General features: G+C 52.6%; 1 protein-coding gene across 6 annotated transcripts; it reads left to right on the forward strand.

The window, feature by feature from the left end:
• Positions 1–1,669: 1,669 nt before the first annotated feature.
• On the forward strand, positions 1,670–14,078 carry RAB3IL1 (RAB3A interacting protein like 1). Of its 6 annotated transcripts, none has more exons than XM_033063523.2 (12): positions 1,670–1,852; positions 4,811–5,045; positions 5,230–5,325; positions 6,717–6,794; positions 7,347–7,562; positions 8,410–8,535; positions 9,199–9,327; positions 9,415–9,527; positions 9,832–9,855; positions 11,135–11,234; positions 11,816–11,882; positions 12,220–14,078. In XM_033063523.2, the coding sequence occupies exons 2-12, from the start codon at positions 4,872–4,874 to the stop codon at positions 12,300–12,302; spliced, it is 1,206 nt and encodes a 401-aa protein (XP_032919414.1). In that variant the 5' UTR covers positions 1,670–1,852; positions 4,811–4,871; the 3' UTR covers positions 12,303–14,078. The 6 variants fall into 6 exon arrangements, with proteins under 6 accessions (XP_032919414.1, XP_032919412.1, XP_032919413.1 ...); XM_033063521.2 differs by lacking the exon at positions 1,670–1,852 and adding an exon at positions 1,986–2,267; XM_033063522.2 differs by lacking the exons at positions 1,670–1,852; positions 9,832–9,855 and adding an exon at positions 1,986–2,267.
• Positions 14,079–14,865: the final 787 nt, after the last annotated feature.

Below are 14,865 nucleotides of genomic sequence, written 5' to 3' on the forward strand. Positions count from 1 at the left end.
CTTTCTCTCTGAAGCTGCACAGTTCAGTGCATACAGCACGAAAATGAGGGAAGGGTCCTTAGTGAGGTCCCTTTTGTCTTACCTTAGGAATTGTGGTGGGGATTAGGTGCCAAAGAGAGGATCAAAAGTGCTGGTGCTGGAAATCAGAGACCCCACAGGAGCCTTGCAGCCAGCTGAGCTAACATGTGGCACGGCCAAGGAGCCAGCCAGGAGGGGGTGGATGGAGCCTGGAGTTTTAGGCCATTTGTTCTCCTTTCCATGGCAATAACATCCGGTTGGAGTTTGCTGGGTGAGCGGGTCAGATCCGGCTTTCCAAACCCAAAGATAATCCCTGTTCTTCCTTCCCTTCCTAGCCTCTGGCTGGCTGGCTTTTTCCTCTCCTTCCTTCTTCCCCCTTTCCTTTCCCTTTTCCTTTCTCCTTTTCTTTCTAGTAATTTCCCTTCCTTTTCTTTTCCTTTCTTTCTTCAATTCTTTCCTCTTCTTCCTTTCCCCTTGTTCCTTTCCTGTTTCTGTTCTGGGAAGAAGAGCAGAGCACATGCCACTCTCCCCCTTGTGACAAGCTACTTTTTCACGTGGCTGGGATTCAGCATCTCCAGCACATCCCTCTCAAAGCTTCCTGTCAGCACTACCAGTTCTCATCCTTCCTGCCTTTGTTGCCTCCTGGAAGCACTTCTACCTTTCTAATCCGAGGACCCTCTGTGGCTGCCAGCCACGCCTTGGGAGTTAATAATTACAAAGACTAATTACTTCTGGTGCTGCTTTGCAGAGCTGAAGATCTTTCCCCTACTCCGAAAAGCTCCCTGAAGATAGCAAAGGTTGCAGGCAGAGACACAAACATCCCAGACACTCTGTTCCAGACTTCAGAGCATGGGCTTGGCCCATACTGTCCCCGTGGATCCCGGCCATGAGGCAGGGCAGGGCTGCAGGTGACACTGACACCCTGGAAATGTGGGGACAGAGAATTGCTCCCTGTGTAGTATCCACGGCAAAATCCTGCAGTGGGCACGAGGATCACCATGTCTGATTGTCCTGCCTCCGGCGCTGGCTCTGTCCCAGAGGCAGAGGATGGACAAGCTGAGAGCTTGGGAGCTGGGGCTGTGTGTGGAGGCTCCAAAGGCGTGCGGCTGCCTGGAGGGAAGCCCAGGGCAATGGCAAGGTAGGATGTGATGGGAAATGTCCTCTGAGGCCAGGAGCAGTTTTTGGTTCAAAATCCCAGTGCTGTCAATCCCCAGGTGGCAATGGGATCCGCTGTGGGACAGGGGTGACAGCAGGAGTGGTTCGCTTGTTGGGTTCCGAGCCAGTGCTCTCCTTGAAGTGTAAAAACCCTGGACAATCGGCAGCTTTTTTCCCCCACAGCCAGATTTCCCCCATCCTTCCACCTCCCTGCGCTTACATCCCAGTTTCCCCTCTGTATTGGCTTTGTGCGGCACGGTTTTGGTAGCAGGGGGCTCCAGGGCAGCAGAGATCCACCTGGAGCCCGTGGAGCAGCCCACGCTGGAGCAGGGCCATGCCCGAAGGAGGCTGTGACCCCACAGTGAGCCTGTGCTCCCGGCAGGACGTGGGGAGGACAAGCTCCAGCCTGATCCTGTGGAAAAGACCCACGCTGGGGCAGTGCATGAAGAACTTGGGGAAGGAGGGCTTCTCTCGTGGGAGGAACCCCACGCTGGAGCAGGGGCGGAGTGTGAGGCATCCTCCTCCTGAGGGAGAGGGAGCAGCGCAGACAGCAGCCCCCATTCCCCATCCCGCTGCCGGGAAGGAGGCGGAGGAAGCCAGGAGGCGATTCCCAGCTGGGGACGAGCAGCGGAGCGCAGGGACCTTGTTGGACACTTCCTCAGTGCCCTGCGCTGAGTCGGTGGGTGACAATTCCCAGCTAATTCCTAGCTAATTCCCAGATCCCGCCCGTCCCGGTGTCTCCGGAGCGAGCCCTCAGGGCCGGCGGCGCTCAGGGCGCAGCCGCGCCGGCATCACGTGAGGCGGGGCCGGGATCGGCTCGGGATCGGCTGGGATCCTCCGGGAACCGCGCCGGTCCGATCCCTCCGGGCACGGATCCGCCGGGAGCCGCGCCGGCTCTCATCCCTCCGGGCACGGATCCGGCTCCGGTTCGGTCCCTCTGGGCGCCGCTCCTGCTCCGGCTCCTCCGGGCGCTCTCGGTGTCTCGCTGCGGTTTCTCCCGGGCACGGCTCCCGCTCCCGGCTGGCTGCCCCGGCCATGGGGGCGGCGGGCGCTCCTCCGCCCTGAGCAGCGGCCGGACCAGCGATGTTGCGGGGGTACGTGCGGGGCTGCGGGGGAGGGACTGGCGGCCGTGTACCGCGGCTCTGTGTGTGTCTGCCTGGAATGCGGGCATGGTTTGTGTTGGGAAAAGTTCGTCTTCTGCCGCGGGCAGGGATGCCTTCTACGCGACCGGCTTGCTCCAAGCCTTGTCCGACGTGGCGTGGGCCAGCCGCGGCTTCTCTGGGAAGTGCATTCCATCACCCTCGCAGGGAAGAAGTTGCGTGGAAGCCAAGTAAGGGGATGGGATAAGGAGGCGGCAGCATCCCCAAACACAGGACTTGGCGTTTCATAGCTGAGGAAAGACAGGAAACACCAGTGTGTGTTCTGCTGTAATATAATAACATATAAACATAATGCTGGATGCTTTGCCAAGCATTTGAGGGATGATGCTGAGCACACACGGGATGGTGCTGGTCCATAGCGGTGCTGGTCCATAGGGTCCATCCCGCTGGGGATGGAAAAGCCAGCCCTGCTCCCAAACCTGCGGTAAGAGTTCGACCTGGAGAGAGCCAGAGGCTGCTTGCACGGGAAACTGCCCCGTCAGATCAGCGCCGCAGGAAGCATGTGGGGCCCGCTGGAAAAAGTGCAGATCCTGCACATTTTTTTGCTTTTTCTACAGAAACCAACTTTAGAAGGTTGTGGGGTATTGGGGATTTTTTTTTTTTTTGTGTAGGTTTGCATTTCTTGTGTCAGTGCGTGACTCTTAGGGTATGATCCATTTTTCCTGGAATGGCAGCAAGCTGCCAGTCAGCAAGAGAGGCAGTGTTGGTGGTGGTCCTTTAGTCTCTGGGATTGGATTTCAGAGCCCCACCTGGACACTGAGCAGAATCCAGCAAAGCCAAAGCTTCCATTGGGATTCTGTTTGCACGGCGTGGAGAAAGAATGAGCTATTCTATCATAGATGATTTTCCAGGATATGTTTTTGGCATTACAGAGTGTGGGTGGGACTGTTTAATTCCTCCATATCCTCCAGTTTTCTTCCGTAGTGTGTGGAAATACGCTGAAATATCTGTCTCCTGAGGCAACTTTCAGCTGAGAATTACAGTCATAAAAGAACAACATTATTTTTTCTTCCTGTGGGTTAGATTAAGTGTATTTGTGTCAGCAGACTGGTGAAATGTCCCTTTTCTTTGCTGTTTCTTTTTAACATTACTTTTGTCCTCTGTGCTCTGGTTTCCTTGCTCCTTTCTGGTATGATTTCTTCCCAGTGTTCTGAGAGTTCTCCACATGTGCTTTTCCACGTGCTTTCCTATGATACCTGAGCTGATTTAGCTGGGAGCTGCTGCTTTGTTCCCTCTTTGGAAGGTGGCTGTGGACAGCTGTTGGTATTGGACAGCTTGGGAGGCACAGAAAGGGAGGAATTGGAGTGGAAAAGGTGATAGGACACTCTGGGACTGAGGAGATAAGCTCAGCCTGTGTGGAGTCAGAGCAAGGGGAATGAGCATGGCCTGGTTGGAATGCCAGAGAGGGGAGCACAGAGATGGGGCAAAGGGGAGAGGAAAAAGTGAACCTGAGCAAAAAGGGATGATGGCTGCTCTGAGGAGGAGGTGGTGGGTGAGCAGCAGTGTCCAGGAGCGTGGGAGGAGGTGCATGAAAAGAAGGGCACCAGAGCTCAGCCAGGGCTTGTGAGCCAGAGATAAGCAGCAGCAGGTTAATCTGCAGGGCACTGTCTGTGTCTGGGTAGGATAGAAAAACTTCCACGTGGGGAAGGCTTGGACATGCTGCCCCTGCCTTCAAATGGAGAGAGATTCCATAGGGAGATTCAGTGAGCAAGAGGAGGAATGCAAACACCTCAATGAGAGCAGTGCCCTGCACACAGGCACTCAAAATTATATTTTCCATTCCTAAAACTTCTCCAGCATCTGTGTTAATTTGGGAGTTGACAGAGCCCTACTGAGGACTGGGGTGCAGTGTCCTGGGTCACTCTTTTTTCTTCTTTCTAGGACATCTCTGCTTACTGGCCACTGAAACTAAGAAACAGGGCTTCAACCCAGCTTGGGGAAAGTGCACTGGTTTAGACAGCTCTGTGAAGGATTTTGGGGGGAAATAGGTGGGAAAATACGTTAAAAATTGGTTAAAAATAGATCTTTTCCCTCTGAAGCAGGTGCAGAGGGGTAGAGGAAGGCGGGGTTGGCAGTGGGGAGGGATTGGGGTCTTCATAATAGCAATGGGAAAGCTGTATTCCTTTTTTTTTGCTACTTCAGTAGGAAAGTCTGACCTCAGGTCTACCAGGTGTATCCTGGAATCCTAAAAATCCACCTGCAGGATGTTTCTCTTGGACAGCAGGTGAGTATGGAGGAGCTGTCCTTAGTTCTCCTGCCTTATCCTGAGTTAATAAGGACACTCTACCAAAAGGGTAAAGCACTTCCATAGGGATGCAGGGCAAAGGAACTGGTGCAGCTGTTGCTGCCCAGATTTTTCCCCTTCACCCTCCCTGCCTCATTCCCACTGTCTGTGCCTGGGGCTGGATGTGTTGTGAGTGTTGGAGGAAGGCTCTGGGTCACCCCAGTGCTCATTTCCCTGTGCTGCTGCCCCACAGCCAGGTCAGCTTTGAGGAAGAGAGCCAGAATCCACCTGCTGTGGGACACTGGAAGCCCCTGATGCCATCCAAAGGCGACAAGGAGGAGCCAGAGGGTGGATGCCAGGATGCTGGAGGTGTGCATGAGCCCCAGTCCACGGAGCAGCTCAACGTGTCCCGGCTGCGCAGCTCCTCAGTGGAGATCCGGGAAAAGGGCTCTGAGTTCCTGAGGGATGAGCTGCACAAAGCACAGAAGGTGAGCCCCAGAGTTTTGGGGAACTCCCGGGGAGGATGACACAGGTTGGAGCAGGGGGGGCTTTCCTAGAGGTGGTGACAGGAATCTTGGGTCAGGGATCAGGTGCTGGAGTGGGTAGGAAGGGCTGTGTTTGACAAACTGGGCAGGACATCAGCATTCCTGTCCCTCTCCATTTCCTCAACAGGAGCTGAAGCTCAAGGACAAAGAATGTGAGAGATTGTCAAAAGTCAGGGAACAGCTGGAGCAGGAGCTGGAGGAGTTAACAGCCAGCCTGTTTGAGGTACCACCCTCTTCCTTTTCCCATCATTTTTTAAGCTAAGCTTACATCCAGCTCCTTTAAGACAGGCTTTCCCTTGGACTTCCAGCCATCCCCTCCTACAATTTCCTCCTCTCCCCTGTTCTTTCCCACTTGGAGAAGCAGAGCTGGCCAGTGCTGCAGGTGAAGCTTTACCTGGATTTCTTTCCCCTTCTAGCGGCTGTGGGGTATGGTTCCAAAATGTGGGAATGCCTGGAGCTGGAGCCAAGCACACTCCCTGTCCGTCTCCGTGCCTGCTCTGTAGTCTGGGCAGCTGCTGTGTAATAGAGATGATTCCCTGGCTCATCCCAGCCCTTGCTGGGGATGGGAACATGCTGGATGTCCTCATATACTCTGCTCCAATGAGTGTCCAGAAGGCCTGTCTTATTGGTTTGGTCTTGTTTTGTTTTGGTGGGGGTTTTTTTTTGTTGTAATGTGATTCTTGCCAAGCTGTATCCTGGCAAAATCCCATTTACCAGCAGCTCTAAAGTCTGGATCTGTCTGGATAATGAGGAAAGCTAGAGCCCATCTGTGCCTTTGAAACACAGAGCTGTGAGAGCCAAGGGAGCACCCCCGCCCAAAATTTTGGCTGCCTGAGCACAGGGTGATCTTGGAGAGCATGCAGCCAAGGGCTGTCCCCTTCCTTTCTTTGGTGTCCTTGGCCAGACACTGTTTCCAGACTGCAGGGAGGCCCCAGCTGGGCTTCATCCCACTTCCCTCTTCCTGTGGGAGAAGCTTCTAAGGCAGTTTCCACCATTTGGCCCCCAGGTGAGCCCCAGCTCCTGCTGTGTCACAGCCATGCCTGGGGCAGTGGGGACCAGCTGCTCCCAAAGGCAGGCAGGAGCGAAGTGCGATAACAAGGCAGGAGCAGTGCCCTCTCCAAGATGTGGAGCAGCGAGTCTGGATCAGGATCAGAGCCACAGGCAGCAGGCAGGGTCAGGAACCAGAGCAGGGATCACCCAGCAAGGCTGCAGTGACTGCAGGAACCAGGCTGAGCTGAGGTTGGAGTTGCAGAGCTGTTGGAATAGGGGCAGGCACCGCTCTGGGGTGGAACAGGTGGATTCTAATGTTAAAGCAATTCCCAAGGGCAAGGAAAGGCAGGTCCTTGCTTCTGGCATTCTTCTCAGAAGCCCCTATCAGTAAGAGATGACCTTGGCCAGCTAAACTCCTTAAAGGGGACACACTCCAGGCTCTGGCACTGGGAGCCTTCTCTAGGAAATTCTGAGGGAAGGCACAGCTGATGGAGCAAACCCCCTGGATGTGGCAGGGATGTCTGTCCCCTTGTCTGGAACGTGTGTTGTGGCAGATGTGTCACCTGCCTTGTTGGCTGTGTGAGCTGGGGTGCAGCAAGTGGATTAAAACTCTCTCTGGTGCAGGAAGCCCACAAGATGGTGAGAGAAGCCAACACCAAACAGGCTGCAGCAGAGAAACAGCTCAGGGAGGCCCGGGGCAAGGTGAGTGAGTGACTCTCTGTGACTTCATTTTTGGGGTTGGTGTGGTGGCATCTCTGCCCAGCCTGGCCACAGGGCTGGTTTTTGGCTGACCAGAGTGAAGTGCAGCTGCTTCTCTCTGAGATGCTGTGGTCCCTTTCCAGCAGACACTTGAGTGAGAGGAAGAAGGCCTCACAGACATCTTTGCAGTCTCCTGCTGATCCAGCTCTCACTTGGGAAATGGATCCACGGAGAAATAATGGGTTTGTCACTGCTCTGGGATGGAAGGATAGAGCAGGGACCCGGGGAGCTGGAATTTCCTGGCACAGCTGCACCACAGGGCTGCTCAAATGGCTCCATCTTGAGGAGAGAGAAATTTCTTTGGAGTTATTGGTTCTGAAAATAAGCCTGGGGCGAAGGGGTAGATTCCCAAACAGCTGCTGTTTAGAATTCTGGATGATGGGGAGAGACTTCATGGCTGGGCTTGTAGCTGCTTCCCTGTGGTTTCAGTGTTTGATGGGGTGCACAGACTGGAGCCCAGCAGGTGCTGAGGGTGACTCTTGCCTGTGTGCCCAGATTGACATGCTGCAGGCAGAGGTGACAGCCCTGAAGACGCTGGTGATCACGTCCACCCCGTCCTCCCCGAACCGGGAGCTGCACCCGCAGCTGCAGAGCCCTTCCAAAGCTGGCTTCAGGAAGGGCCACGGGCGGAACAAGAGCACCAGCAGTGCCATGGTGTCAGCTGCCAGCCAGAACGTGGCTCCAGAGCCTGCCAGCCGGGAATGCAAAGAGGTGGGTGAGGGACATTGGCTGCATCAGCCTCGGAGTCGCCGCTCTGGGAGCTCCGGGCTCGCACTTCCCACAGAGCTCTGTGGTCTCACTGAGCAGCTGTTCGTGCCTTGTTCCCTAAATTTGTGCTGAGGCAAGCGCTGGAGGGTTTCCTTTTGTGGGGATTTCCTCTTTGTCGGGGCAGGAAGCAGCTGGGGGATAACTGAGGGGCAGATCCGGGGGGTCCCAGTTCTGTGAACGGATATCAAGAGCTGCTGAGCAGAAGCCAGTTCCACTAGCCAGATGTGGACACAGCTGTCCTGGGAAGCAAATAGGAGGCACTTGGTCAGGAAAAATGAAACTGAAGAAGAATGTGGTGGGGGAATATGTCTCACTAGTGATTTTTAGGAAACTGCAGCCTGTGTTGTGAAGAATTGTTGAGGAAACACAAAGGCTTGTTAAAGGTTTGGAGCTGTCATTTTTTCCTGGAGACAGCTTCCACAGGATGCAGATATCCTGGGATTTCAAATCTCAGGACTCAGCCTCCAGAGTGCCTAATGTTATGTATCAAGGATGGGATGTATTTTTGTCCCTCAGAATCCCAATGTGAGAGGTGATAAAAGGGAACCTGGCATTCAGAGAGTTGGTACTCTATGGGAAAGATCTTAAATTGAGCCTAAAAATGGTAATTTCTGTTCCCTTTTTGCACCACAAGCTGAAGTCTAAAGATGTTGTGGTGCCTTGAGGACTATGCTCAGTTCCTGCAGGGGAGGACTTGAGCCTTTCTCTGATCTCATGGTTTTTACCTCCCTCTTTGCCTGTCTCTCTAAACCTCTTCCTTCACTATCTGTCTCTCCCTCTGCCCTCCAAGTCTGGTTTCCCTGCTCTCCTCTCCCTGCTCCTTTGCATCCTCCCTGGGAAGGCTATCCACATCACCTATGAGCCAGGCTGGCAGGCCTTGGGAGCAGATGCTTCCTCCTCCTCCTCCTCACGGCAGGTAACCAACCTCTGGGGACGGGTGGGACCCACCTGCCTCACGCTTCCAGCCTTTCAGTTCCAGCTTCCTTTTGTGCTAATCTCGATTTCTTTTCTTTCATTTTTTCTCCATTTGTTTTGTCCATCCTGTGTCTCTGAAGCTGTTGCTGGTCCCAGGTGAGCAGTCTCCATGGCACAGAGGGAATGTGCTGGAATCTGGACTTCTCCAGCTGCATTCACTCATGTTCTTTGTGTTGCTCAGCTTAGTTTTATTTTTTTCCTTTCAGAAGCTTTTGTTGGGCTTGTAGGAGCTGCTTTATCAGTCCAGTGATCCATCTGGGAATCAAATGCCAGATCCCACAGTGTCTCCTATTGCCCCTCAGCTGCTCCCATCATTCCTGCCACGGGCTGAGCATGCACTTTGTCTATATGGAGGCAAATGGGACAGAGAGGTGTCTGCAGGCTTCTGGCACACACAGCCCAGGGTGGCTGTGTCACTCTGGCACAGAGCTGCTGCTGGGTGGGAAACGAGAGATCCTTGGAGCCTTGAGCTTCCCTCAGATACTGCAGTGATGGCTGAGCCTCTTCAGATGCCAGAGCAGATGTTTCATGGGTTTCCTGCATAGTAACAGGTACCTTCTGATATGGCATTCCTCCTTCTTCCCCCTCCTCTTGGACACTGCAGGTCGACTCCATTTTATTTGCTGAGTTCCAAGCCTGGAAGGAATCTCCAACTTTGGACAAATCCTGCTCCTTCCTGGACAGAATTTACCGGGAAGATGTAGGACCTTGTCTGGACTTCACCAAGCAGGAGGTGAGTGCTGGGGAAGCAGGAGCTGCTGGCAGCTCTGGAGCATTACCTTGCTGGAATTCATTCCTGCTCTCCCCTGTCTTGCTGCAGCTGTCGGAGCTGGTGCGAGTGGCTGTGGAGCAGAACACCCTCACCATCGAGCCAGTGGCTTCCCAGACTCTCCCTGTGGGCAAGGTGGCAGCAGAGGAGTGTGGTGGCCCCAAGTAAGGACCCTGTGTCTCCCTGCCTTGTCCCCTCCCTGCTGCTGGTTTCTTCCCCTGTCATGGAGTGGTGTGACAGGCAGCTCGGGGCCACCTCACACTAGCAGGAGTGATGTGATATTCCAAACAAAGAGGAGGGAATTTTATTCAATTTAAGTCCTTTCTTACCCTCCAAGATGTCCCTGTGACAGAAGGGACGTGCAGGTTTCCTACCACTCCTGCAAATTATTCCCCAAATGACCCATCCTGTGTTTATCCTTATCAGTTTCCTTTTGATTTTTTTAAATTTTTTTTTTTGTCTTCCCAGTGGCTTCCGGTCACAAATCATAACGTAAGTGAAATATTTATTATTTAGCCAGTGATCAAAGGTCTCTGGAGCATTAACAAGTCACTAACTCAGCACCATGTGGCAGCTTGGAGGCTTTTGCTGAGCTGACCTAACTCTTTAACCCTGTTTAAATTCCACCCAGGCAGGATGGGAAGAAACCCATTAGCAATAAAAGACCCAAAAGGAATTTGTTCCCTTGTTTCCCAGATGCAAAACACTGATTTTTATGGCAACTGTGGTTAGTTTGGTTGTGATAGCTGTGGTTTTACACCAAGTGGTACCAATCAAGCAAGAGTCACTCTTTTCCAGGATTTTGCAATGCTTAAATATGTGGCTCCTTACAGGTATCTTGTTTACAAAAGTTTTGGTCACCCTGCACCTCCTGGGAATTTATTCTCCTTAAGTTGTGTTAATATTTGGTCAATGATTGCTTCTCCTTGCATCTGGACTCTTGGAACCCGTGCTTCCACTCTTGGCTAATGTTTGCCTTGAGAGCAGTGGAAAACAAGCCCAGGGACATGCTCAAGAGCTCTCTGAAATGTCTGCTCCCCTCTGCTGTCACCTCCTGTGGCTCCCCAGAGAGGCTTTTTTGCAATTTGGGCGTGATGTTCCTCTTCCTGCTGTGTCCCTGAGGAATGTGGTGATAACTGTGCACTAGAAAATTCTGCTTTATTGCTTGGAGTGGTGATGGGAATCATCTGCCTTGCAAACAGCAGAAGAAAAGGGAAGAAAATAAAGGAATGCTGCACCCCTTGCTGATGACTGTTTGGAAAAGGCTGTTTTCACCCTCTGAAATCTTAAAATTGGGAAGCCAAGCTCCTTTCCTGTCTGCCTGAGGAGGGGTTGGCTTGTTTTGAGTTCTTGGTATGTGCAAATCCTGCTCAAATGCTGGATTTACCTGTTTTGAGGCCAGCTTTGGTGCTCAGCCGGCATGTTTACATCTGACTGATACACCTGAACCTGCCCTGGAATGTGGGGGACATGTGCAGAGACCAGGGGACATTGGTTGTGCTCTGCTCCAGCCTCACCTCTTTAATATTTCCTGTGATTTCCTCTGGGGCTGTGTGTCAGGGAAAAGGTGCTTTCACCTAAAGTCTCCAAAACTTCCCATTTATGGAATATTTCCAGGAGCAAAAGAATATCAGACAAGGGATTTTTTTTTCCCTTCTTCACACTGCCTGACCCAGAGGTGGCTTCTGATCTCCCACCTCTCCAGGTGACTGAATTGCTGGATCTGTGCTGTGCCACTGGATTGCTGAGGTGCTTTTTCTTTTCCCTGCAGGAAATGTGCTCTGAGCGGGCTCCCCAGGACCTGCAAGCACCGGATCATGCTGGGGGACTCTGGGAATTATTACTACATTTCCCCTTCCTGCAGGGCCAGGGTGAGTTCTTCACCTCCCCAGGATGCCTTGACCTTCCAAAATTATCTGTAGTGGATGAGTTCCTGAGGGTCAACCCTGGAATTGAGGAAAAACTGTGAAATTGGAGGTCGTTCCCAAGGTTGAGGTGGCTCTTAGTTGATGATTAGGGGGCAGATCCAGCTCTTCCTTCTGCTTTCAGATAACCTTCAGTGTGTTCTCTTGCCATGATTTCATTCAGTACAGAGCTTTGATTGTTTGGCTTTATTGTTATTATTTAATTCCCCTTTGTAAAACACAACAATTTTCTGCTCTTTAGAGGCTGTTGCTGTTCCAGCCAGATCTGTGCCTGGCTGTGGGAACAAACTGTCCTTTCTCTGGAGGGGAGGGAGAAGGTAGATCATTTGTTAATGTTGCTGCTGGGACTCTTGTTCAGTGGAGGATTTTAGAAGTTAATTCCTTCCTGAGCTGCACTTTTGAAGAGCTGATCCCACAAAAAGTTGTTTTTTCTGCATGGGTTTGACTCATTTTCATCACTTGCACTGAAGTAATGTCTCAAATCTTTGTTCCTTTTTTCCTCCCCCCTCTTTCCCTCTGTCTCTCAGATCACAGCAGTGTGCAACTTCTTCACCTACATCCGCTACATCCAGCAAGGCCTGGTGAGGCAGGATGGTAAGAGATGGCTCCAGGGGGATGCTTTCTGTGGAGACAATTGGGAGGAGCTCTTTGGAGTGACATGAGTGGGGCCAGCTGGGACTGTCTGTGAGAAGCAGATAAATGACAAAAGAAAGGCATGAGGGGAGGAGTGGAGCATCTCTTCCTTATCAGCTTCCTGGGAGCTTTGCTCTGGGGTGAAGCTGGTAAGGGGTGACCTGATGGGCCTGTCCTGCTTCCCTCCCCTTTGGGAATGCTGGGAGCACTGCAGAGCTGGGGCTTGTGGCCAGCTGTGCCCTCCTTGCTGATTTGTTGGTGTTTTTTCCCCCTTCTGTGCCCCCGTTGTGCTTTGCAGTGGAGCTGATGTTCTGGGAGGTCATGCGGCTCCGCAGGGAGATGTCTCTGGCCAAACTTGGATTTTATCCCAGCGAGATGTGAGCAGAACCCTGAGCGTGGAAGGAAACTGCTCCTGGAGGAAGGGCTTGGAGTGCAGTGCCTGTCCTGCTCCCTCCCACCTTCCCTCTGCCTGGAGCAAGGAGCAAGAGGCACAAGTTCCACCTTCAGCTGTCCCACTCGCCCAAGTGTGACTGGAATGCAGCTGCCACGCTGCCCCTGGAGCTGGGCTGGCCCTGGCTGCTCCAGGATGGCCATCCGTGGACTCTGGAGTCTCTTATATGCAGTGTATATCCATTTTTTTTAAACCTTTTTTTTTATATGCAGCCTGCTTTGGCATAACCCGAGGCCAGGCCTGTGCAGGGTGGGAATTCTGGACCTTCCTTGTGAGCCAGTCTGTCAGGACAGATGCTGGCTGTCTGTTCCACTCGTTTTTCTGGGATGGAGGGTGCTGTCCTCGAGGTCCTGCTGACCACAGCAGCCCTGAAAATGCCAGCAGAGCACAGTAATCTTGAACAGTTTGTTTCCAAGTACTTCCTTGTTCCTTTTCAAGGAGCCTGCAAGAGAAGCTTGTTGCCAGCGGGGTCACAAAGAGGGATTTGTTCCTGTTTTTAGCTGGGTGTTTGGCTCTGGGTTATGCAGGCTGGGGAATGGCTGGAGCTGTGCACCTGGGGCCTCCAGCAGAAGAAAGGGAGCAGGGAAATTTCCTAACTCCCAGCTGGCTGCAGGATTTTTCCCCCTGGACTAGGGAATCTGCTGCAGGTGTCAGAGGCAGATGCAGGACCCTGTGACAGTCCCTGGTGTGAAGTCCCCCATGACGCTCCTAAACACAAACCTCACCCACAAACAAGCCTTGGAGCTGTTCCTGCTCTTGAGGGAGCTTTGGGCAGTCCTGTTCCACTCTTCAGGCAGAGCCCATGTTCCCAGGCTGGGTTCTTTGTGTCTCCTGGGCAGTCCTAAAGCCCAGAGATTCCTTCCCAGTATTACATCAGACCTGGAGATGCCTGTCCACTGGGAATCGCAACTTTTCCAGGGCTGCTACTCCCTGGTGAGGGAATGAGACCTTTGTGTGCACGTGGGGAATGTGGCTGAGGTTCCTGCCTGCCCCAAAATGTGCTGGGAGGGAGGGATGTCACTGGAGCTGTAGGAATGCACAGGCCAGACACGTCCTGAGCTCAGACCCAGGTTTATTAAAGCCATTACAGTATTTTGTAGCTATTAGCCTTTTTTTCAGTGAGTCTGGAATCAGCTCAGCCATCACTCACTCTGGGGTTTTCACGGCTGACAGGGTTGTCACCCTGTCCCTCTGCCACCCTCAGCAAGCTGGTGCCCATCCTCAGCTCTATAATTCTGTCCTCTCCTGAAGGATATTACAGCAGGAACTCAATTTGCTTCCACTGAGCTGCTGGAGAGCAATAACACAGCTTTGGTTTCCCCAGCTGTGGATTTCAGCTCAGGTGAATTCCACCCCTGGAACTCCTCCCTGCATCTCTTCCCCCTGTCCTTTTGATATCTCCATGTCTTCCTGTGCTGTGAGCTGCTCCACTGCACAAACCTTGCAGCACTGGGAATGAGATGATCTCTCTGGGTAGGAGATGATTTGGTTTGTGGGATATTTTTCCCCCTCAGTGTCACATCAAAAAGCCGTTTGAGACAGCAGGAACTGGAGCAATGCCGTGTCTGGTGTTGTCTTGCATTTCCAACGAAGCAGAGAGCACAATTTGTGAAATTTGGAAAGGAAAATGAAGTCACTCCATTAGCAGCGGGATGGTTACACCCTGCTCTTTATAAAGGAAAATAAACATTTGCTATTAACCTCTACAAGCCTGGTTGGAGTTGGAGGGTTGGGGTGCTTGGGGTGCAAGAGAAAATCCTAGAGGATGGGGTTTGGGATCCTTTTATTCATCAGGTACCTGATCTTCCTGAGGGAAGCTGAGGCTTCTCCTGCTCGGTTGTGTCTCCTTTAATTTGCTGGCTTGAAGCCCTGCATGGGTGCTGGGATTGGAGGATCTTCCTTCCTCTTTCCTCTGAGCAGCCAGAGGTTTTGGGTCGCTCTGGTTTCACTAAAACCACTTGCTCGGCTCTGCCCATTAACATGGAATATCTCCTCATCCGCTCAGGGAGATGACAGTGGCAGAGCTGTGTACAGAAAGGGGTTTAAATTTCATTTTCGCTTAAAAAGCCACGCGAGAATCTGGTTGTGCAGCACAGTCGGGCTGCCACGAGAGGGCACAGGCAGCCCAGGCAGGGACTGTCCTCTCATTCCCTCCCTCATTCCCTCCCTGTATTCCCTGGGAGAACGGAGCATCTCCAGGTCCCACCTGCTCCTCACCCTCCCTGCAGCCTCTTGACAGGGAAACATTCCTGCAGCTTCCCTGCGCTGCTGGGAAAGGGAATTGGACAGCTGGAGAGGGGAAAGGAAGGATTTGGATTTCTCTAAGGGATGGTCAGGTAAAAGACTGGGAATGTTTTGCTGTGTCTGGGTCTTTCAGTGTAATGTCAGCAGGGATTGCTGTCAGAAACTTCCCTGTGACATTGGCTCCTGAACTTCTAAGGCATGAGAAGATGTCATTTTCCTCCAGAACTTCCCTGCTGTGTTTCCCCTCAC

Source organism: Catharus ustulatus, chromosome 6 (genome assembly GCF_009819885.2).
Source record: "Catharus ustulatus isolate bCatUst1 chromosome 6, bCatUst1.pri.v2, whole genome shotgun sequence".
NCBI classification, from domain to species: Eukaryota; Metazoa; Chordata; class Aves; order Passeriformes; family Turdidae; genus Catharus; species Catharus ustulatus.